Below are 24,247 nucleotides of genomic sequence, written 5' to 3'. Positions count from 1 at the left end.
ATCGGGAGAGGCAGGGCTGCACCTAGCTGGGACGGGGCTCTTTGTGTTAAGAAGGACGGGAGCCTGCGCTCTTCCTCACTCTGCGGTCTGGTTCCGCGTTAAAGAGTGGCTTGTTTATCCTAGTTTTTAAACGTTCTTCACTCCCTTACACCACACAATCCTCTGAGGGCAGCAAGGATCAATCCACCAAACCACACGGAGCCTTGTGCGCTACCGACGTGCACGAAGGAAGAAGCCGCTGAGGAACCACAAAACACCCTCCTTCCGCTGTTGTCGCCCAGCCACAGCGGCGCTGGAATCAGACGTCACTTCCGGCCTCAACGCCCCTCGTGTTTCTCATCCTCTGGGAGAATCACCCTGGCCAATGGGGGGCGCTTACGTCAGCGCCGGAAGTCCAGCCCGTGGGCTTCCTCTGCACCTCGGCTCTTCCGCCTCGGTGTCGCTGCAGGCGGCTGACGGGTGACGCGCTCTTCTGCGGTGCAGAGAAGCGTCGGCCTGGCGGGGGGCGATGGAGCTGGCGTGGCTGGCCGAGGGGCTGCTGGCGCTTGCCGTGGCGGGGCTGGGGCTGGTGAGAGCGGGCGAGGGGGGCCTGGTCCCTCGGCGAAGGGCGGAGCGGGCGGGGAGGCAGGCAGGCAGCGAACGCCCTCTTAGCCTGGGCTTCTTCCTCGCCTCGGACTCGCCGCTCTCCCTCTGAGCCGACGAGGACTCTGGGTACCCTTTTCCCAGCGTATTTATTTTATCATGTATTATTGCATTTATATCCCGCCTTTTCCCCTCCAAGGAACCCAAGGCGGCGCACATAATCCTCTCCATTTTATCCTCACAACAACAACAACCCTGTGAGGTGGGCTGGGCTGAGAGTTTGTGACTGGCCTGAAGCCACCCAGTGGGTTTCCATGGCTGAGCGGGGACCAGATCTCCCAGCCTGACACTTTGGCCACTGCGCTTTGGCCACACTTTGGCCCAAATACTCGGCCTTGGATCCACTTGAAAAGGGACGAAAGGAACGAGCACGTGCAAAGCGCCTGTTCTTCATGGCCGAGTAACACACCGCGATTGCATGGCGGCCGGAGGGCTGGGCTTCCAGACCTACCCGACGCCTGAAGCCCGTTCAGAGCCCACAAGCAAGCGGGCAACCAGGGGCTGCCTCTAAGTTGTGGTCTGGAAGCTGCTTCTGCCCGGCTAGAGGCGCCTTTTCTGTACAGTGCTTTGCGATGTAGCTGAACGCCTACTGATATCGGCCCAGAGAATTGTAGGCTGCTATTGACGCTATTATGCAGGGTGATAGTCATGAAAATTCCCAGCTCTAGTTTGTATACCTGTCCACCTGGCCCAAGTCTGTGGAAAATGCAGTATAAAGGATTTTCATTCTTTGGGGCACCTGGGTCACAAAAACAAAAGGCAGTTAATGATAAAAAAAGGCTGAAAGTTGATTTAACACATGGTTGGGGAACCTCTCTTTATTTATTTATTTTACAAAAAGGGGACACTACTTATTTGAAAACCACTGACAGATACATGTCTGCAATGTCCCCACCCTCACTCAACCCCTCCCCATTTCACAACATTTGTACACGTCTGCTGGACAGGTGGGTGAGGAGGAGAGGAATCCAAATCTTTTCCTGCACTGCCAGCTGGCCGGATTTCCTCTCCAAGGGCTGAGAAAGGAGAACATGGAGAGGAATTCTTTAGGAATTATCAGAGCAGCTCCCTCTTCACAGTTGTTTTCAGAATAACTGAGCAGTGTGATTTTCCTGCCTGCCTGCTCAGCTATTTGGGAAAGAGGTGAGGAGTGGTAAAGGAGGCGCTGCCGCTTTAGGATCTGCCTCTTCAGGGTGCACCAAAAGTCTTGAGAGGGCAGCTCCTGACTGAGCCAGCTTTCTTTCCCCTCCTCCAAGCTGCAGAGCTTTGGGTAGGAGCCTTTACCGGTCAGATCCAGCATGCGGGACAGACATTGCCCACTGCTGATATAACTGATTACATTATTGTTTATCTGTACGGCATCAGTGTATGTGGTGCTTCACTAAGTAACATAATCCAAAGGTAGGTCTCTGCTTCATGATGCTCGCAACTCAAATTGTTCCTGTACACATTGTAACCAATTATCTGAATATGGCTCCTGAGCCATGTATTCAGTCCTGCCAGGTGTTTGACAATATCCCTGTTCTTGTAGTACCAGGTTGATAGCAAAGTAGGAGTCCCTGGTGGCTCACAAGTTATGAGGTCCTGGTTTAAATTCTCTTGTATGTGCCCCAAGTTACTTTTCTGCAATATTATGAAGCACTGATGCAGTATACAACTGCTGTACTGTATTTTGGTTAATATAGATTATCTTTCCCACCACCCCCATTTGTACACAACTCCAGAACTCTTGCTTACCATAGAATCATATGATAGTAGAGTTGGAAGGGGCCTATAAGGTCCAACCCCCAGCTCAGTGCAGGACTACCAACTGACTTCCTTTTTGTTATTGAATTGCCTTTGGCTATTTCTATTTCACCTTTCAAATTTTAAAATGAGTAGTCTTTCTCCCTGCAAAATGCTTTTATGTGAATATTATATAACCCTCACCCGCAAATGTGAACCGCCCAGAGAGCTCCAGCTATTGGGCGGTATAGAAATGTAATAAATAAATAAATCTTCTTTTTCCTTCTCCCCCATCCTCCAGATCACTGTCTTTGCACACATAACTGCAGCAAAGTTGCCAAACCTTAATAGACATGAAACAGAAAAATTCTTTTTGAATGCTGAAGAAAAGAAGGAATCAGTGCCCAGCCTCCATGACCCCCCTACACGTGAACTTTCTGTAGTTGTGCCTTCATATAATGAAGAAGAACGGTGTAAGAATAAGCCCTTATTTTCCTGGAGTGTGTATTTACAACACTCTCTTTTCTCTTTGTATCTTTTTTTCACCAATGCAATTTTATTCAAACCAGATCTGTGGTTTTGCTTTCCCCTTTCTTCTTACAGTACCATCAATGATGAATGAAGCTTTAGACTATCTAGAGAAAAGACAGGTATTTAAAAAATTACATTCAATTGCAGTATCATCATTGATGAAAATATTAGCTTTTCTCTGCCGTTCCAGTCCTTATAATAAAAGAGCATATGATGCCAAGCCAAGTGCATAAGTATTCTTATTTTTATAGAGTCGAGATCCTGCATTCACATATGAGGTCATAGTGGTCGATGATGGCAGCAGAGATAAAACCACAAAGGTAGGAGAAATAATTGTATTTTATAAATTCTAGATATATTGTTGATAGTGTCTGTTAGAAAGCTTCTAGTTTTTGATTGGAAGCATGGTGCCAGTAAGACATGAAGCCCCCAAAATTGGAAGATACAGAGAAGCTTGTATTTTCTATTTCACATCTCACAACATATCCTGGTTGTGCTTTTTATACTGTATTTTGTATTTGTGCTTTTAACCTGTTGGTTGTTTTAGCATGGTTTTAATTTTTGTGAACCGCCCAGAGAGCTTCGGCTATTGGGTGGTATAAAAATGTAATAAATAAATAAATAAATTGTTAGTCCTGTTATTTTGGGAGACTTTACTCAGGACCTTCTCAGGTGCTGCCATTAAGATCAGCTAGATTGGTATGCACAAGAGATGTTGTTACTTCGAACAGCACTGATTATTCTATTCTGGTAGAACTTTCCCAAAATACTTTCTCTAAAATAATTGTTGGCATTAAATATATGAATTCTGTATGTATAATGTATGTACAATAAATTATTAACTAGGAGGAATTATAAAACTGTTCAATAGATTTTTTTGGCTCCTAATCAAGCAAATATAATTTTTGCTTTTAACTTTAGTAAGAATAAAATTGGACTGAATTTTGGCATGGAAGGAAAGAAAACTTCAGGTGCCTGCCTGGCCTGACCTGACCTTTCTGTTTTTTTAATCAGATTTCTGCCTTGCAATATATTCATGTTATGTTAAGTCATGAACATTAATGAGAACAGAGAGCAGCATTTAATTCTTTATTGTAATTACTGTTACTTTATTCCAATTTACATCTGCCCCTATAGGTTGCACTGAAGTATGCAAAAAAATATGGTAGTGACAAAGTGAGAATCCTCACTTTGGTGAAGAATCGTGGAAAGGGGGGAGCTGTCAGGATGGTAATAAATTGTTTCTAGTTTTGTGCTTTGAGCATTTAAGTTATTAAGGGTGCTTTGCTATAACTTACACCCTCGATGCTCATAAGCCTCTGAATTCAGAAGCTTATGAGCATCCATTGCAGAGCAACAGAGGCAATTGCCACCTCCCTGTTGTTTATGCTCTGTGTTTACACTGGACAGACTTTTTGCCAGCCTAGCTGGTGGACTTCGGAGAGGGAAGGAAGGAAGGAAGGAGGCTCATACCTCAGCCTCTCCAGTCCCTTTATCTCCTTGCCCAGTGGAATGCCCCCCTTCATTCCTTCTCTTGAGGCTAATGCTTCTGAGAGACAGCTGGCGTGGTTCTTTCCATGCCGCCTGGGAGGGGAAGTGGGGTTAGAGTATGGATTGCTGGATCCGAGGTCACGACACTGTCACCAACTTCTAATCCAGGAATCCCAAGCTTCCTACGGTCCCCCAGATGCTATCTAGGGGCTATAGCATTGCTCCCTAATTTTAAAATAATAATTGAAGAAGTCGAAGTACACTATGTCATTGTGATAATTGAAGGAAGGATTTTTATGCCGCCATTCAGCCAAAAAAGGCTCTCACGGCGGCTTACAAAAGTATTTCTTGACAGTCCCTGCCCACAGGCTTACAATCTAAAAGACATGACACAAAAGGAAAGAGGATGGGGAGGGAGGAGGAGGAGGAGGGGGAAAGGAAAGGAAATTCAGGCACTACATTCTTAGTTGCAAAGTTCAGCATAACTGGGAAGTAGCCGTTTTCTATGTATTTCCATATGTAAGAAGATCCTAGTGATCTTTTCTATGAGATGAGACATATTAATTTTCCAGATTTAAATAGACATAGGTAATTTTAAGTTTCTGTCTTTATAAATACTTTTAACTTCGTATACTATTTGTATTTGTGTTTGTAAATTCTTGCTAATTGTCTTGAGACTTGGGGGTGGGAAACAAGGTAGAAATTAAAATTGATATAAACAAATGTTTCATTTTCTGTCTATATTTGAAACATTCTGCAGTTTTGTTCCTTCCTCCCACCGTCAACACATTAAGGTTGTCCATTTTGGCAGGAATGTGATGAAGAATGAATGTGCTTCCTAAAGAGTCCCCTTAAGAGCCACAGTGGCATTGATGCTTTGCCTTTTCAGAACATGTGTGAAATGGCAACGCCCAGACAGCTTCAGCTATGGGGCGATATATAAATGCAATAAATAAATAAATGTTAGTGATATAAAATACACCCCTGAGTGCAGGAAATGTTTGTGCACATCCTCCTTGTGATCCTCATCTGGTCCTGGTTAAGATGGGTGCATGTATCTCTTTCGGGGGCCATTGATTATTGTGCAGTGGGTACTAAGGCTTTGCATTCAAAATCCAAAGAGAGCCCCATGAATTCAACTAATATTGTTGGAGCTGGCTCTGTCAAACGTGATAACTTCCTAAAATCTTGCAGCAAAATTTGCTGAACTTGTACTAATGCCATACCTTCAATGAAACTTACCTACAGGGTGTATTCTGTTCACGAGGGAAAAAAATACTAATGGCAGATGCTGATGGAGCCACAAAATTTCAAGATATTGAAAAAGTAGAAAAAGGACTTGAGAGTCTCCAACCTTGGCCTGTGAGTTTACATTAGGTGGATTGTGGGTGTGTAGATACCTACTTTAAAAAAATGTAATTTGTCTGTTTGCATATTTGTTTGCCAAAGTACTTTTATATGACATGCAGATGTTGCTGAGTCTGGTCTTTTTGCTTCTTAAAACTCAAGGCACAACCTAGAAAAAGGCGGACTCACTTCATTTCCCACTTTTTCTGAGAGCGGACTCAAGGTGGAATGGTGTGGTCTGCACAGATGTTTGTGGTTTGGGCTTGGTGCTGAATGTGCCTGCTGCCTTTTAACCTGTGAGGAACACGCTTGTACTTGGTTTAGCACATGTCTTTCTTTGTGCTTATCTTATAATGGAAGAGTAATGTGAGCATTCTCAGACACTGACAGCATAATCAGCATCTTTATTTTCTGATTTCTTCTGTTATTGTTTTCATGTCACTTAGGATGATCTAAAACAAATTTTGTTTCTTGTTATTTTAAAATTCAATGTAAAACCATTATAGTGCTTAGATATGTCTCTTTACTGTGTGAATTAGCGCTGGGGTTAGTACTGGATTGTTTACTTATTTGAAACTTCCTTCATTCTATACTTTATGTATGGCTAGATTTTAGTGTGTGCTGTTAATTCAACTGGATTAATTAACTACTCTAAAGATCTACAAATAGCCTATTTAATCTGAAGATGAGTTATACATAGGAACCTAATTTGAAGAAGTCATCTGTTATTCACTGGTTTGGTATATTTTTCTTAATGATTGTTAAAGTCCTTTTTTCCGTTAGGATCAGATGGCCATTGCCTGTGGCTCTCGAGCTCACTTGGAGGAGGATTCAGTAGCACAAGTAAGCTTCTCCTCTCTACATTTTCTTCTGCAAAAGCTATCAAACTGCTGCGTCCTTGCAGAAATAGTGGAGAACATACCTTACTTCTTAAGGTCAGCTCCTAGTCTGCCTATAATTTAGATGCTTTATTTGTGAATGTGGGGTTAGAATGCAGAAGTCAGGCTCCTCTGTACTAGTATCCAACCAGCCCTGGTTAGCAATGGAGAAACTTCTGCAATGCACATTACTAACAGTATTACTTGAGGATTTATGTTGTATCCTAAGACAGGAGCTCAGGTCCAGGAACCAAATCTGTCGCTTGAGGGGGTTCTCTGGAAGACCGCACCCCTTTTCCCTGGTCCCATCCACTTCCCCCAACCACTGATTGTTTCGAGATTTCCTGATTTCTGGGCAGTTTCCTCTGCATTCTGAAAAGTTGAAATGTCTGTCCTAAGGCTTAATTACTAGCAGTAAGAACCTTAAAGTAAATATGCTGGGATTTTTTGTTTTCTGGCCCCACCCTTTTTGCCTTTGTGCCCAAGAGTTTCTTTGAAATGGAATTTGGTCCATGGGCTGAAAGAGGTTCGACACGCTGTTCTATGAATTCTGCATTGAAGAGTTGCATATTCCCGTACCAATAACGTTTTAAAATGAACAGCAAAATCTCTCATGGACAAATAAGGATCTGCCTTAGGCTCCTGGCCAGAGTGCAGAAACATACTGTTTCGCTATTAAAGCTTGAGCTTTGAACTTTTTTGAACTTACAAAATTTTCTGAGTGTACATTCCTCAAACTTCAGTTTAAAACAAAAATGAGCAAAATTGGTCCGGAAGATCTGCAGTGATAAGCCTTAGGCTACGTAAGTTAACTTCTTATGTAAGTTAACAATTTTCATCCTTAGTTATTCGGGTGATTTTCCAGGTGGACGTTGCTGGAGACTTTGACCATTTTAGGGTGCAGTCCTATTGTGCTGGCCATAAGCCTCCGAACACATAAAGCTTACAACCATCCAGTGCAAAGTGAGAGGAGCGACAGAGGAAATCTTTGCCTCTGTGCTCCTCCTGCTCTGTATTTGAATAAACTGGCTTTTTTGCTCAACTAGCTGGGGCATGTTAGAGTGGGAAGGAGGCCAGGGGCAGGGAAGCAGATGGGGAGGCCAGAGGATACATCGTAAGTCAGCATCCCCGGTCCCCCCCCAACCCCATTCACAGGTACGCCCCTTTCCCTCCTCTCCAACATCGCTTTTGCAAGATCAGAGACAGCTGGTGTGATCCTCTCCGCACTGGCTGCAAATGATAAGTGGAGGGGGTGGGGAGCTCAGACTCCTGGGTCTGAGGTTGGAGCACTGTCTCTGACATCAGATCCAGGAATCCAAAGTACCCTATGGCCCCCCAGACTCTGTCTAGGGGCCATAGGATTGCTCCATTAGTCATCCTAGTGGAGTGGGCTTCACAGAGGAGCAAAGGAGAGGGGTTTTCTGTGAATACACATCCCTTGAAAAAATAGAATCTTTAAATGAATTGGAAATATAGAATATAGTCTCTTCCTATGTAACTGTTTTTGTAGGGTTTTTTCTTGTAAACTGTTTACAGATTTCTTGGTCTTTTTTCAGTTTGGATTTTAATCATAATCTTTCTAAACATTGGGCTTGATATATCCAAAAACAATGTTGCTGATCTGTATCACAGTACATCTAAATACTTGTACACATAGAAGCTATATTATTATTATTATTATTATTATTATTATTATTATTTATTTATTTATTTATTTATATAGCACCATCAATGTACATGGTGCTGTACAGAGTAAAACAGTAAATAGCAAGGCCCTGCCGCATAGGCTTACAATCTAATAAAATCATAGTAAAACAATAAGGAGGGGAAGAGAATGCCAACAGGCACAGGGTAGGGTAAGCAGGCACAGGGTAGGGTAAAACTAACAGTATAAAGTCCGCACAACATGAATTCTGTATGTTCTTTTCCTTTAAAACTTATGTCACAGCAATATGACCCATATAGCTTTGGTGAGTGTCATGAAGATAGAAACAGGAGTGTTGCTAAATATATTTAACCTGTTTCTTTAATACAAATGACTAATATTTTGCCTTTCTTCCTGCAGCGGTCATACTTCCGAACCCTTCTCATGTATGGATTCCACTTTCTAGTATGGTTCCTTTGTGTTAAGGAAATCAAAGACACACAATGTGGTTTTAAACTATTAACACGAGAGGCTGCTTCTCAGACTTTTTCAGTTCTTCACATAGAGCGTTGGTAGGTTCCATCTTCCTCAATTCTAATTTGATCTATTGGAAACGGCATTACAACTGGTAATACACGCAGGTTCAAGAGACTACACAGTGATGCATATTCCACTATGTATGGAACATACCACCGTGTATGCTATATAACATGGCTGGGAGCTAGAGAGCCACTTTAAGCAGTGTGCAAAGTGGTTCTCTCTTGTGTATCTTCAGAACAGCTCCTTGTGCTGTCTCAAAGGCTGTTTATGGAAAGCTCTTATCCATATAATGCTGTCAGTGTATGTGATGTATAATTGATTAACAAAGCTAAACAAGGTGTTGTTTGGTTTTGAATTTAAAAATCTTCATAGAACCATAGAATAGTAGAGTTGGAAGGGGCCTATACGGCCATAGAGTCCAACCCCCTGCTCAACGCAGGAATCCACCTTAAGGCATCCCTGACAGATGGCTGTCCAGCTGCCTCTTAAAGGCCTCTAGTGTGGGAGAGCCCATGACCTCCCTAGGGAATTGGTAGCATTGTTGTACTGTCACATTTGCCGATGACACAAAATTATTTAGGGTGGCTAAAACAAAAAGGAATCATGAGCTCTAAAAGGAGCTTTTCATATTGGGAGAAATGCATCCCAAAATAGCATTTGCTTTTTTTGCAGCCCCATCACACTCTTGGCTCATATTCAGCTTGTGATCTACAACAATTCTAAGACCCTTCTTGCTTGTAGTATTGCTGAGCCAAGTATCCCCCATTTTGTAACTGTGCATTTGGTTTCTTTTTCTTAGGTATAGAACTTGACATTTATTCCTATTAAATTTCATGGTTGTTTTCATAAAATCATAGAATAGTAGAGTTGGAAGGGACCTATAAGGCCATCGAGTCCAACCCCCTGCTCAATGCAGGAATCTACCCTATAGCATACCTGACAGATGGTTGTCCAGCTGCCTCTTGAGGGCCTCTAGTGTGGGAGAGCCCACAACCTCCGTAGCACTTTCATCCCAGCGCTCCAGCCTATCAAGACCACTTTGAAGTTTGTTTCTGTCTTACAGGGTATTAGCTATCCTACCTAATTTTGTGTCCTCTGCAAATTTGATAAGCATTCCCTGCACCTCATCCAAGTCATTAATAAAAATATTGAAGAGCACTGGGCCCAGGACTGAGCCCTGCGGTACCCCGCTTGTTAGCTCCCCCCAATTTGAGACGGTACCATTGATTAGCACTCTTTGAGTCCTATTCTGTAGCCAACTGTGGATACACCTAGTAGTTCTTCCATCTAGCCCACTTTTAACTAGTTTGCTAATCAGAATGCCATGGGGTACTTTATCAAAAACTTTGCTGAAGTCAAGATATATTGTGTCCACAGCATTCCCAGAGTCCACAAAGGAGGTTACCTGATCAAAGAATGAGATCAGATTAGTCTGGCAGGATTTGTTCTTGACAAATCCATGTTGGCTTCTAGTAATCACTGCAATGTTTTCAAGGTGCTTAAAGATTGACTTCTTTATAATCTGCTCCAAAAATTTCCCAGGGATTGATGATAAACTATGGGAGCGGTATATAAGTGTAATAAATAAATAAATAAATAAATAATAAATAACTGATCTATAGTTCCCAGGTGCCTCTTTTTTGCCCTTTTTGAAGATAGGGACAACATTATTCCTCCAGTCGTTTAGAACTTCACCCATCCAGATATAAGCGCAGTAAGGAGAAATGGGCCATTGATTTAGGAAATGTGTCTCTTTATTATGTATACAAATAGTTGCTTTTTATAGAAGAAGAGCAAGGGAGACTGATATATCAAAGTTCTTTTTTATTTTATTTCACCAACGTGAACTTTGTGATTTGCATCATGTATACCATTATCATATTTATACCAATACTTTGCTGTGTTCAGAAGAAGCTTCTTACAACCTTATGCAAAAGTTTTGGTGTGACTTCAACAGAGTACTGAATATTTATTCTGCTGTTCTGTTGCAGGGCATTTGATGTGGAACTTCTTTATATCGCTCAATGCTTTAAAATACCAATAGCAGAGGTTGCTGTCAACTGGACAGAAATTGAAGGTCAGTTAATCTTCATGCTTTTGTGTCAGTATGGATCATTTTAGAGACAAATTAGCTTAGTTCCTCAGTTTTTCTTCCGTATTTTTAACGTTTCTTATGACATAATAACTGAGTTCGTACAAGGTCAGGCTGCCATGGTGGTTGCCATGTTGTCTGAACCCAGCACATTCTCTGCAGGGTGGCTTATTTTTAATAAATGAACTAAAACAAACCCCCGAGAGGGTGGCTGCATGGGGGGGAGTGAATGGGGCTCTATTGGCAAGGGGCACTGCTGGCGTGAGTACAGCTGGTGGGGTGCTCCATGTGCTCCATCCTGTTTAGCCCCCTCTAAGGGTTGGGTTTTTTAACTCTGAGAGTATGTGTGTTTTTAATTGTCGGGAATATTTGCGCAAATCTAAGGGCTGGGAAGTAAAAGGAGGGGAAATTTGCACATCTGTACTAACTGAGAGCCAGTGTGGTGTAGTGGCTGAAGCGTTGGACTGGGAGTCAGGAGATCTGGGTTCTAGGCCCCACACGGCCATGGAAACCCACTGGGTGACTTTGGACCAGTCACAGACTCTCAGCCCAATCTACCTCACAGGGTTGTTGTTGAGAGAATAAAAATGGAGAGGAGGAAAATTATGTACACTGCCTTGGGTTCCTTGGAGGAAAAAAAGTGGGATATAAATGCAATAATAAATAAAATAATTGCTCAGTTACTGCAGGTATGCAAATTTCCCCTCCCTTTACTGTCAGGGAGATTTGCTTACATCCACTGAATTGCAGTAACTGCAGTAGTAACTGCTCCAGGAAGGAGCAGCAAAAATGGGGGGAATTAATATATCCCCTTTCTGGACTTTCTAGAGACTTGGGGAAGTGTTGAAAAGGTGGAGGACACTGAGACGTGTCCATTCAACATTTAAAAGCAAGGGGATGCTTCTGTCCTGACAATTCTATTGCACAAGTGGCCCCCACCACTTCTGCATTTATTTATTTATTTATTTATTTATTTCACTTCTATACCGCCCAATAGCTGAAGCTCTCTGGGCGGTTCACAAAAAATAAAACCATGAAAAGCATAATAAAACAACCAACAGTCTAAAAACACAATTACAAAATACAATATAAAAATTGCATTGGCAATTTAGCACTTCTGGGGCAACCTGAAATGAGCGGAAAAATTCATTTCTGGAAGGAGGCAGGTCGGTGGAGCTTGCATAAGGGAGTCTCCTTCCAGAAACAAGCATTTCTGCTCGTTTTTCTAATTCTTCCTTGCATAAGCTGTGGATCCCACTTGCATAACAACCCACCACTTGCAGAAGGAAATTGGCAGGGTGGAAAGGAATTGGCGGGAATCAATAGGACAAGTTTGTCATGACTAAATTAAGTCGCATTGATTTCAAATGGTCTGAAACATTTGTTTCAGTACAACTAAGTACAACTAAGTCTGAATCATGACTAAATTGTCCCATTAATTTCAGTAGTTCTATTCTAATTCTGAATCAACTCAATGAGTCCCAAGTGGATCTTCCACAATTTAGCATGGACGAAATTGGAAGCATCTGGGAATGCGCTCAGGTGGAGGAGGCCTGGCCACATGCAAAGTGGAGAGAAAATGCTGCCCCTGTGGCAAAGGGGAAAGGAGTGGTGCAGAAGAGTGTAGCAAGTGGCTAGAAGTCTGAGGGAACCATGCAGAGCTTGCAAGAAACTAGCTGAGTGAGGCAGGAGATTCCTGGTGAAGGCATTTGCACAAGATCTGGGAGAAAGGGCTGCATCGGGTGCTGGTCTTAAAAGAAGAAAAAATGAATGCCCTTAGTGACTGTGAGTAGAGAAGCCAAAAAGAAGCAAGGAAAGCCCCCAAAGAGAAGCAAGGGGTTTTCTTTCCTTGTGGGAAAAAAACACATCAGTAGCTGAGTTATCCAGACCTGTGAATAAGTCTCAAACTTACCTGGAATGCCAAAGTATGTCTTCTTTGTACTCAGAAGAAAAGGGATAGTAGTAAGCTCACTCCCCTACTTCCCTCCCAGAATGTAATAGCTAGTCATCTTAGTTTTAATTAGCAAATATACATATTCTTACCTCTTTTGATATCTTTGAGCTGTTGTAATACATTTAGAACTGTATCTTTAACAAGTCTTCAGAGTACATTAACAGTTGAATGCTGGTGAAGCTGATGAAGCAACTGTCTCTTAATGGATATATAACTGATTATAATAATTTGTCATACCTGTTTTTAATAATCATAGGTTCTAAGTTGGTTCCTTTCTGGAGTTGGTTGCAGATGGGCAAGGACCTGCTTTTTATACGACTGCGATATTTAACTGGTGCCTGGCAGCTTGGAACAAGAAAAATGAATTAAGTTGTTTATATTTACCAAATGGATTGTTTTGATACAAAAATTATGGTGATTCTTTTTCAACAGTATGAAATAAGGAAATATCTGAGATTACTGTTGTTGTGTACTGCATTTTTTGGTGAATCTACTTTAAAAATGGCCAAGAATATGGATGTCCTATATTATAAGACTTTTCAAGTTTTAGATTGTTTCCTTTTTTTAAAAAAAAAGTTTTCTCAGTCTTTACTTTTGAAGCAGCATTTTAAAATAATTTTCCATTTGCCCAAAGTACTCCTGGGAAGCAAGAAAGTATATAGCAGTAATTAATACATGAACCATTACAGACTACTGTTTGCTATGAATTGCAATTAGCCAAAGCATTATTGTTTGTATATCATGCACAAGAGAGCATCTTTTTGAATGCACATACTGTCCCCTTGGTTGAAATGAATGGAGAATCCTTTGTGCGTAAGATGGCTCCAGCACTTGAAAGAAATAACTGGATTTGAACATTTGTCTGTTTACTTAAACTGGTCACTGACATCTTAGGAATTGCAGCATCAGTTTTCTAAGAGTATCATGAATGATGCAGACAAAGTTGGATTTTTTTAGGTTCTATTGAGTGGAACTCTCCCTCTAAAATCAACAGGGTGTAAAATTCTAAACGAAAGCTACATCTGTAAGACAGAAGGTATTCTTAATAAACTCAAGAACTGGAGTTCAAAAGACAAGGAAATATTTGTGTAACAGAGTGCAACGGCATCAATTTTCTACACAAGTTGTGATTGTGAGTTAATCTCTGGACATAATGTACTTTACTTGACAACAATTGCAATTCCACCAAATCTTCAAGATATTTTCATATTATCCCCATATTGTGGAACATTAAATTTAAAATGGTGTTGTCAAACTGTTTGAGGATCACTTATGTCTCTTAAATCATTCTTGCAGTCTACATCCACAGTCATAATCAGGTTATTTGCTTGCTTGAGAGTGCTAACAAAAGGCCAACTAGAATATCTGCCTATACAATTATACATATAGGAAAGTTTATGTATTTTACCCTTTCTGATGTCATATTTTATTTATGGCAATGTTTCTGGCAAAAAAATCCCAATCAATATGATAATTTTATTGTGTTAATATACTCAGCCTTAAGAACTGTTTGCTTCATTTACCCCATAGTAAATTTTACCCCATCTTTACTGCATAATCCTGTATTTAGTCAGAAGTAAATCCTAGTGGATGCAGTATAGCTTACTTGCAAAGAAATGTGTATCCTTAGTTTTGGTTATGTGTTTGGAAATACAGCATCATTCAGAGATTTCATCAAATTGCATAGTAGTAAAGTTGAAAAGAATTCTGCAAAAAATGCTTCAAAATTCCTGTAACACAAGTTCTAAAAAGACAAACCCGTCGTCTGGCCATCTAGAAGGGCAATTCATTATCAGGGTTGTGGGGTGGGTGAAAATACATTATGTCCACGCCACACACTGCCTTCAAATAACATGGCAACCCACAGCATGGGTAATTATCATAGAATCATAGAATAGCAGAGTTGGAAGGGCCCTACAAGGCCATTGAGTCCAACCCCCTGCTCAATGCAGGAATCCACCCTAAAGCATCCCTGACAGAGGGTTGTCCAGGGCAATCCTGGCCACGTGACTGGAGTAAACAAGCAACACTGCATTGTTTGAGATCTTCTGAAGAAGCCCCTCTTTCAGTCCCACCTTCTTCACAGGCACGCTTGGTGGGAACGTGGGAGAGGGCCTTCTCGGTGGCTGCTCCGGTGCTCTGGAACTCTCTTCCGGGAAGCTAGGCTGGCTCCCTCCTTGATGGGCTTTCGGAAGCAGGCTAAAACTTTTTTGTTCCAGCAGGCCTTTGGAGAATAATCCAGGCCTCCATCTATGTTAATGTCTTATAATTTTGTTGTGTATTTTTTTAATTGTTTATGGTTTTGTTTCCCTCCCCACCCCCATGTATATTTTAAACTTTGTAAGGCCGCCTTGAGGCCCAGCATTGGGCAAAAGGCGAGATACAAATAAATAAATATAATAATAAGTGTAAGCCTTCCGTGCGGTTTGCTCAGAGTCTCTGAACACGGAGATCTGACACACGAACTCAGACATCGCAGCCTGAGGTGTAGGCCTTACTTCTAAACCAGCCTTCCTCAACCTGGGGCGCTCCAGATGTGTTGGACTGCATTCTGGGAGTCGTAGTCCAACACATCTGGAGCGCCCCAGGTTGAGGAAGGCTGTTCTCAACGTACACGTACAGTATAACGAACCTAGACCTCGAACGCGTGTCGCGCTGCGGCTGCGGCTCTTCTGAGGTAAACGAGAATTCGGCGGGGAGCCGCGCGCGCCCCCCCTCGGAGAAACCGGGGCCTCGCGCGCGCGCAGTGTGGAAGCACCGCGGTGCGCGTGCGCGAGGCGTTTCTCTCCTCAGCCCGGCGGCCTCCGAGGCCTTTGCCACCCCCAAGATGGCCGCCGCCGCCCCGCCCCGCCGCTTCCTTCCCTTCCCGGGTGGGTGCGTGGGTCGGCGCGCGGTGATGAGCGCATCAGTGCTCGCTGCCACGTCTCTTCAAGGCAGCCGGAGCAGCAGGCAGCCTGCGCGGCCACCGCGAGGGGAGGGAAAAGAGAAGCTACGCGGCAGGGCCGGGCCGGGCCGCGCCCCCCTCCCCAGCCTGGCGGGTTCCTGGGAGCGGGCAGGCGGCGGCGGCGGCGGCGGCGAGGAGACCGGCACCAGCACTCGCCCATGGTGCCGCTGGGGAGGCGGTGAGTGGGTCTGAGGGGGGGGTGCGTGGGGGGGGGTCGCCTGCTGCTCCTCCTCCCTCCCTCCCTCCCTCTGCTCTCCTCCTCCTCCTCCTCCTCGGTGTGGTCTGGGGCCCCTCGCCCCCCGGGTGGCTGAGCCTCTTTCCTGCTCGTTAGTCAGGAGTTGCTGCGCCCAGTAGTCCCGTGGGCCTCCCCGCTCTCTTCCCCCTTCCCTCAGGTGGTCCTCCGCCCGCCCTCCTCCTCCTCCTCCTCCTCCGCGAACCGTCCCGTGCCCCCCTTCTTTCCCCGTCCTCCGCCCGCCCGCCGTGGCTGCCTCGCCCCGCATCGCCTTTCGGTTTTTAGCGGCCCCTCAGGCAAGCCACTTCCCCCCCCCCCCCCGTAGAGAAGAATGAAATACCTTGTTCAGGAATTGGGATGCCTCCCATAGGCCCCGTTCAGACGACACGCTAAATCACGCTGCTTCACCACAAGATGGTTAATAGAATGCATTCAGGTGAACGGGGCCATAGGAGTCCATAGAGGACCAAGGCTGATGTGTCGTCTGCACGGGGCCATAGGAGTCCATAGAGGACCAAGGCTGATGTGTCGTCTGCACATCAACTAAGAACAGTACTTTTCCAGTGGCAGGTGGGACTTAACAGAGTTTCCACTGGCGGTCCCGTTGGCAAAGCAAACCTAGTTGTCTGGTCAAGCTAGTGTGCATCCCAGTCAATATAGACTTGCTCCAGCTGAGTGCCTGACTGCTGCGAGTTTCTGACACAGACACCCTGAAGAGTCTGACATTTACATCTGGAAACAAATCGTACACGTTTGTGAAGAAAATAACCAAGTGGGTGATGCCGCTAGCACATTTCACTACCTCTCTGAAAGTGGTATGGCTTGTTCTGTCTAGGCTGCAGTCCTGTACACGAGCTTCATTGAACCAATAGGGTTTGCATCTAAATACATACCCTGCACAAGATCAGACTGCACATCAACTAAGAACAGTCCTTTTCCGGTAGCGGGTGGGACTTAACAGAGTTTCCACTGGCGGTCCCATTGGCAAAGCAGACCTAGTTGTCTGGTCAAGCTAGTGTCCATCCCAGTCAATATAGACCTGGAGACTGACATGGTGAATGCACACTGCCATTGATGTACTTTGGTACACAAAAATGTGTGCAGTTTGTCCATATGTATGTGACTATTGTTATTTGTTGGAATGATGATTGTTTTCATCAGCTATTCCCAAAGCATGCAGGGATTGGGGGCTTGTCTTTCAAGACACCTGCAGAACTTAGAATCCACTTGTACTTAGAATCCATCTGTAACATCTTCCCCCTAAACTTGCTTGAAGTGAGAAATTGCTCCTTGAAAGTGCTGATTTAAAATGCAACCACCTTCATATAAGATAAGTCATAATCAAATGGCACTTTAACACTGCGTGTGTGTTTAAGAAGATTATACTGCCAAGCAATTCCAATTCTAATCACTGGCTTAGAAAAGCAAAATTTGTTACGTTTAATTATTTAGCTCTTGCCAATATGACAGGAAACTATCTCAACTATTTTGTGGTCTATTTAACTCAGGAAGCTGCTCATGAATACTGGACTAAAGTGGGCTTGGCTTTGTACATTAATGTACATATATTTCTGTGTTAATTAATACTGGCTATGGATTAATGAGTAATTCTAATTCTTGGAGTCAGTTTCCGTTATTGCAGATAATTTATTTTTTTGAAGAACCAGAGCACACATTGGTGGTTATCTTTGAAGCAGCAGGGGATTTTGCAAGGAGAAACGGACTCAGTGAGAGAATGACCCTTCTCCAAGTTTAAAAAGTTTGCTTATGGAAAAGTTGTATTTCCTAATGCAATCTACTTTGATCTGCATTCAGAAATTTCTTGAAATGAAATGTCACCAAGGTGTGGCTTCATTTTTCTCAGCTCTTAAATCACCTGTTCTTTGAATGTGTGGAAGCTTAGCTTAATTCAAAGCAATCTGGAGTTTATTTATTTACAATATTTACATACCACTTCATATATAAAATAGATTCTGGGGTGGTGCACATAGGAATAAAACAGTAAAAAGAAAGATTAAAAACAGCAAATTAAAATTGTTCAATTTAAAACAGAGGACCAATAAAAACAGTGGCTGGTCAGTTGAGGAAGACTTCTTGGGATCAAGTTGGTGGGCAGCTTTCACCCAAAGTTTTTCCATTTTGAATTTAGTACTTGTACTATTTCCATTGGATGCACACTTATTCACTTTCCTTGTAAATACTAATAAATGTTTGTGCGCTGCACTTTCCTGTGTGCTGAAAACCGCTGTGCTCCAATAAATAGTGTCTGGGTTTGGACGATCAGTGGGGCAAACAACACAGTTTTGGTCGTTTTCCTCACACCTACTCATACCGGTTGCGCAACCAGGATTACCCTGCTCATGCTATCCATGTGACCAGGTGTGGGAATGGGTGAAAATTCATTATCAGGGTTGTGGGGTGGGGGAAAATACATTATGTCCACGCCACACACTGCCTTCAAATAACATGGCAACCCACAGCATGGGTAATTATCGTAGAATCATAGAATAGCAGAGTTGGAAGGGCCCTACAAGGCCATTGAGTCCAACCCCCTGCTCAGTGCAGGAATCCACCCTAAAGCATCCCTGACAGATGGTTGTCCAGGGCAATCCTGGCCACGTGACTGGAGTAAACAAGCAACACTGCATTGTTTCTGCTGCTGATTGTCTAAGCAACCTCAATGTCTTTTAAAATGTAGCGCAGTGGGATGTTGCACTGCCAGGCAAGGTCCTGCTGCTGAGCAACAATTGGCAATGTTACTGTGTGTGTTGGGAGCATTTGCAACAATACTGCTAAGGATCTGTAATGTTGTTGTGATGTTTCCTAGTTAAGAACTATTGTGATTACTCCAGTTATTTTCATCAATGCCAACTGATGTTGCACAGCAACTGGACCATGAATTCTCCAATCCTTTTACCATGTGGTTTGTGGGAGCATATCTATATGGCAGGAGTTCTAGTGGATCATTCCTTTTGGGTTGCAATCCTGAAATACTTTGAAATGAATGAGACTGGTAAGTAAGGAAAAAGCAAAGGACAAGAGTCAGGGCAGTGGAAGACTGTGACACACAGAATCAGGAAAATTGTGGGACATTCTGTGCCTTTAGAACTGCACAACCAATACCAGGCTGTTCCCACAGAATCTTGGCCCATCTGGAGAAGAAATCAACCTTTTTTCCACAGAACGTTAAAAAGGACACTCGGGGCTCTCTGGATAGTACTGGTGGTTAGTGACTTCTAAGTGGGGTGGGATGGAATTGTGTGCAGACCTGATATGTCATCTCAGAAGGTGTGTTGCCTTCCTTGAGCGCGTATTCAACATATAATGAAGAGGTTGGAGACTCCTCAAAACCACAGACCACTATCTGCTCCTGCTGTTCAATGTGGGAATGAATGATATAGACAGAAAATCTTGAATAGTTCTTCACAACCTAGAAATGTAAAATATCTGGAAAATTTGAAGCCATGGGTAAAATAGCTTTTTCCTCGGAGGGGGGGGGGGATTTGGAAAAAATGAAAATTTTGGGAATACAAAAATATGTAATGCTTATTTTAGCACTCTTTCCAAATCTAAAGTCACTTCGTTGCTTCACGATGCTAAAATGTATTATGTATAACATTTTGCTCATAAAAGTATCATTAAAATGAAAAAACATTTAAAAGTAAAATCAGTACATTTGTAATTATTGCCTGAATAAACTATACCTTGAAATTTTAATCATAGAATCGCAGAGTTGGAAGGGGCCTACAAGGCCATCGAGTCCAACCCCCTGCTCAATGCAGGAATCCACCCTAAAGCATCCCTGACAGATGGTTGTCCAGCTGCCTCTTGAATGCCTCTAGTGTGGGAGAGCCCACAACCTCCCTAGGTAACTGGTTCCAATGCTTACAGCTCCCTCGTTTTTAAAGATAAAGCGATAAAACTTGGCACAGTGATAGTTCTTGAGGGTTTTAGATATAATAGATTTTTGAATGAATTACTTTGATCTCATTAGTTATCCAACAGACATTTGCACTATCCTTTGTTTTAGCAGGTGGCCAGGGCATAATTTTGTTAACAAATTTCAATTCTTTCCTTTTCATTAACAGCGTTGGGAATTCTTTTAAGTTGTTACCTAGATCTCAGGGCAAAGGCTGCCAGAGGTGAAAGAGGTGGATTGGTTCCTGGTCATGCCCGGTGGAAGGAGGGGACCCAGCCGGCAGCAGCTAAGCCGTTCAGCTTTGCCTTCTCTCCAGACATTGGTTGGCGGGAACTGTGGCAACGGCACTGGTCTGAGAAACAGGTGAAATTAAAATGTAACATTGTGGGCTTGAATCTGGGAAGCAAAAATCATAGGTCTGTTTTGCAAGTAATGACAACCAAGAGTACGGATTGAGTATGAGTTGTCATTGAATTGTGGATTGTTGCATCATTATGTGCAAACCCTGCACTATGGTGTAACGATGTTTAACAATGATTTAACAATCATGAACAATTTAGGAAGGGAATCCATAGTTTGTTGTGTCTACACATTCAAACCCAGAATTCATCAAGAACCCACAACACATACTCTGCCCTCTGGTTTGTTGTTATGTGTTACACAGGGGGTATAGATTAACTCTGGGATACACGACCCACAATTAATCTACAACAGGTAATTTAATTAATCTTGGGTTAAACAACCCACACTAAATCTATAGTGTCTGGGTTCGAACATCACGTATTAACCCCCAATCACCACAATTGGGAGTTGAATATTCCAAAAGGCTACAGAATGTACTTAGCACACACCACAGCAAATCATGGATTAATTAATTAACCTACAATTTGCTGCCAATACCTGCAAACAGCCCAACTGTTTGCAGTCCTATTTTAGAATTATGTTATCCATGTGTGTCCTTCCTAGAGGGTAGTTAACGCTACAGGAGAAAAACAAGTAAGAATTGTGTCATCCTAGTAGTTATCAATTTTTTTGTTCCAGACATTGAAGCTGGAACAAAAAACCTGGACAGGAAATATTTCCTGTCTTGGCATTTGCCAGTTTCATCCCATGTGATCTTTGAAAATGTTATAATTATATAATTAGAGAGCTTCAGCTATGAGGCGGTAAACAAATGCAATAAATAAAATAAATTATAATTATTACTTGCCCTATCCAAAGGCAGCAATATGCAGCCTGTTGTCAAAACCAGACTATGGTTTTTGTAGAGATGAACACGCTTGCCCTGTGTCATTGGGATACAGTGGTGAGAAAAAGATCTATCTAATTACTATCTAATTACTTAAACACCTGATTCTAATTATTCCTTTTAATTGAGCTGATGCAACCAGGGGTTCACTTACTTTTGTACATACATTGACTCTTAAGTACTCATTGTTTGCCTAGTTTGTGCATTGTTTTATTTCACAAGACATGAAATTGATTAATATAAACCCTGTTGGATATTTAGAAAAGGATTGGTTTTGATTCACAAAGGCTAACATAGTAAAACTATGGAATTTCCATAATTGTCATTAGGGTTGCCAAACGTTTTCTTACCACTGTAGCTGTGAGACCCACAGCATTTTGATTGTTGTTAATTAATGAATATTCAGTCTGCTATAGTGGGTAAGCTGTGAATTGGGAAGTACCCAGTTCAAACTTCACCTCTTTATTTATTAAATTTATTTATTTATTTATTTATTTCATATGCTGCCTTTCCTTCAAGGAACACAAAGCAGCATACATAATCCTCCACCTCCATTTCATCCTCACAACAATCCTGTGAGGTAGGTTAGGCTGTGAGCCAGTGACTGGACTAAAGTCACCTAGTGAGCTTCATGGCCAAGTGGAAACTAGAACCCAGGTCTCCCTGTCCAAAATCCTAACCGCTACATCACAGAGCTTACTAGGTGATCTTGGACAAGTCATTCTCTCTCAGCTTCACGTCTACAATGATTTTATTGACCTATGTTGTTTTAAGGATCTCTTGATATCATTTATGTGAAACATTCTAAAGCCCAAAGTAAATGCTGCTTATTATTATTATTATTATTATTATTATTATTATTATTATTATTAAACCTATAACTGCATGAGATATCCTAGGACATTGGCAAGAGTTATTGATGTGTGTTTCTTCGTTTCAGGAATGGTAGTGCTATCAGCCTCTCTGCTCCTCCTATCACAGCCTTGATTACTCCTGAGCCTGTGCGACACTGCAGAATCCCAGAGCTGCCTGTGGACGGGAACCTTCTGTTTGAATTCCTTTTCTTCATCTATCTGCTGGTGGCCCTTTTTATTCAGTATATTAATATCTACAAAACTGTCTGGTGGTATCCATACAACCACCCTGCCTCCTGCACATCATTGGTGAGTCCATCTTGGTCCTTCTTACCATTCTTTTAGTTCAGGAATGTTTATGCATTATGTCTTGTGCCTCAGTTCATTAGCACCAGGCAGCAATAAATAGCTTGCATAGTCATACAGGGCAGAAAATAGGAGCTGAGAAAGAAATGCCAGGCCCTTCTATAGAAACCCAGTCATCGTCTTGTCCCAGGATTATTTGTTCCTCAGTAGAAAACGATTGATTCTGGTGGTGACTTCTGGAACTTAGAGTGGGTCCAAAGTGGCTCCCTGAACCCATAAGGGCTGGGAAGAGTCTCCAATCTTTGTATCTGGAGGGAGCTCTCCCCTGAATCCCCAGATGACTTCCTGTCTTTACTGCAGGAACGCAGTCCCCTACAGGACTCTGCATGAGTCCCATACTGCCTCAAAAACACATGCCCAAAATAAAACCCAACTAAAATAGAGAGAGGGATTAAGGATAATGACTTGGAGTGGGAATCTCTGGCATGATAAGACCACTCAATGTTTGTGAGGCAGTGGTGAAAAGTTGCTTTAATCCAGTTGACAGTGGTTAGGTTAATACCATATTAATCTAACTCTCCACTATATAGAGAGTTGAGGAACATTTGAACTCCACCTACACTCTATGGGTGGTGAACCCTCTTATCAGCCTCTGGGGATTTCTACCACAGCTTGAACAAGATCAATCCTCGCTATGGAGAAGAGAGACACGATTTTTTCACATTTAGCCATTCTAGGAAAAGGGACAGGAGTTTTATTTATTTTACAATATTTATATATCGTTCCTCATCCAAAAGCTTTTGGAGCGGTGAACAACAAATAGAATAAGAATAAAAACACCATACTAAAAAAAAAAAAAACATTTTTAAAAGAGTTCTTGCAGATACCTCTCTTGCTCTCCTCACAGGAATGTTGCCAATCCCAAAGTCGATGTTGTTTATGTAGCTGTTCCGGGCCCTGCTCACTATAGACACGGGACTCTGCCTAGATGTCCACGGTGGGTGGGGGCTTCTCATCTAAGTGGAACTCTGGAGGAGACCAGTACCATGAGGACAGAGGGGGGTTTCTTCCTGCATGCTTTGCAATATGCATAAGAGGCCTAGGGTAACTCCTCAATAGCCTTTAGATCTGTTCATTCATCCAGAAGGAGAAAGAAACCCAAAACATCCTCTTTGGGGCTTTTTGAGTGGCCAGGTATCATATTTCAGCTACAGAGTCTTATGAGAAGTTCATTCTAAACACACAGCTTTCTCTGACTGAGAATACTGCCAGCAAAGAGGCTCCAAGGTTGCCAGGAGAAACAAGCAATGATAAGCACTTACAAGATAGTTTCACGGGGACCAAGCAACGGAGAGGCAGAGACGAAGTCCAAAGTACAGGTTCTGCTCACCAAAATCCAGTTGAGGTCAGGAATTCAGGATACGCAAAACAGGCATCGGTATCAGCAACAGATACAATGGTCGTTGCCAGTGCTGAGTAGGCTCATAGTACTGACTTATATCCAAGCCCTCAGCCTGGACACACCCATCTCCAGCTGTGGCTCATCAACGAACTTTCCATCGAAGATGGGGGCGAACTTTCCATCGAAGATAGGGGCGGTGTTCACAGAGCTGAGTTTCTGGCCTGCAATCTAGGACTTTTCCTAGAAGGCTGGATTTATTCTCTGCATTTCATTCGTCGTTTTTCACGAGAACTGGGCGGATGCCTTGCTTCTGGCTCAGAATATGAACCACCAGGGACCAGAGTGGGTGGAGGAAGATGGCCTCCACAGGGGACTCCCAAGGGGTGTATGTCCTCTTCATCTGCATGTCTCCTATCCTCCTACAATGCTGCCTCTGGATGTCCTTGGGGAAGGAGATTCAACAGGTAAGTCAAGTTCTTGCTCAGAAGAAGACTGC

At 42.8% G+C, this 24,247-nt stretch overlaps 2 protein-coding genes across 2 annotated transcripts in view; both read left to right on the top strand.

Moving 5' to 3' along the window:
* The first annotated feature begins 467 nt into the window (after window positions 1-467).
* Window positions 468-14,103, top strand: ALG5 (ALG5 dolichyl-phosphate beta-glucosyltransferase). Its single transcript, XM_063118990.1, has 10 exons — window positions 468-568; window positions 2,669-2,840; window positions 2,971-3,017; window positions 3,150-3,218; window positions 4,036-4,128; window positions 5,638-5,751; window positions 6,520-6,579; window positions 8,680-8,831; window positions 10,791-10,876; window positions 13,102-14,103. Exons 1-10 carry the CDS (start codon window positions 509-511, stop codon window positions 13,212-13,214), a joined length of 966 nt encoding a protein of 321 aa, XP_062975060.1. The 5' UTR covers window positions 468-508; the 3' UTR covers window positions 13,215-14,103.
* A 1,769-nt stretch (window positions 14,104-15,872) lies between these two features.
* Window positions 15,873-24,247, top strand: part of TMEM39A (transmembrane protein 39A) — a 28,394-nt gene continuing 20,019 nt past the window's right edge. Inside the window, exons 1-3 of the mRNA XM_063118991.1 lie at window positions 15,873-15,967; window positions 20,110-20,303; window positions 22,130-22,352. Coding sequence (XP_062975061.1) covers window positions 20,191-20,303; window positions 22,130-22,352 — 336 coding nt within the window. The 5' untranslated portion in view covers window positions 15,873-15,967; window positions 20,110-20,190. The remainder of the gene's footprint in view (window positions 15,968-20,109; window positions 20,304-22,129; window positions 22,353-24,247) is intronic.

The sequence above is a fragment of the Elgaria multicarinata genome, chromosome 3, assembly GCF_023053635.1.
Source record: "Elgaria multicarinata webbii isolate HBS135686 ecotype San Diego chromosome 3, rElgMul1.1.pri, whole genome shotgun sequence".
NCBI lineage: Eukaryota > Metazoa > Chordata > Lepidosauria > Squamata > Anguidae > Elgaria > Elgaria multicarinata.
This window is presented reverse-complemented; position numbering and strand designations above follow the sequence as displayed.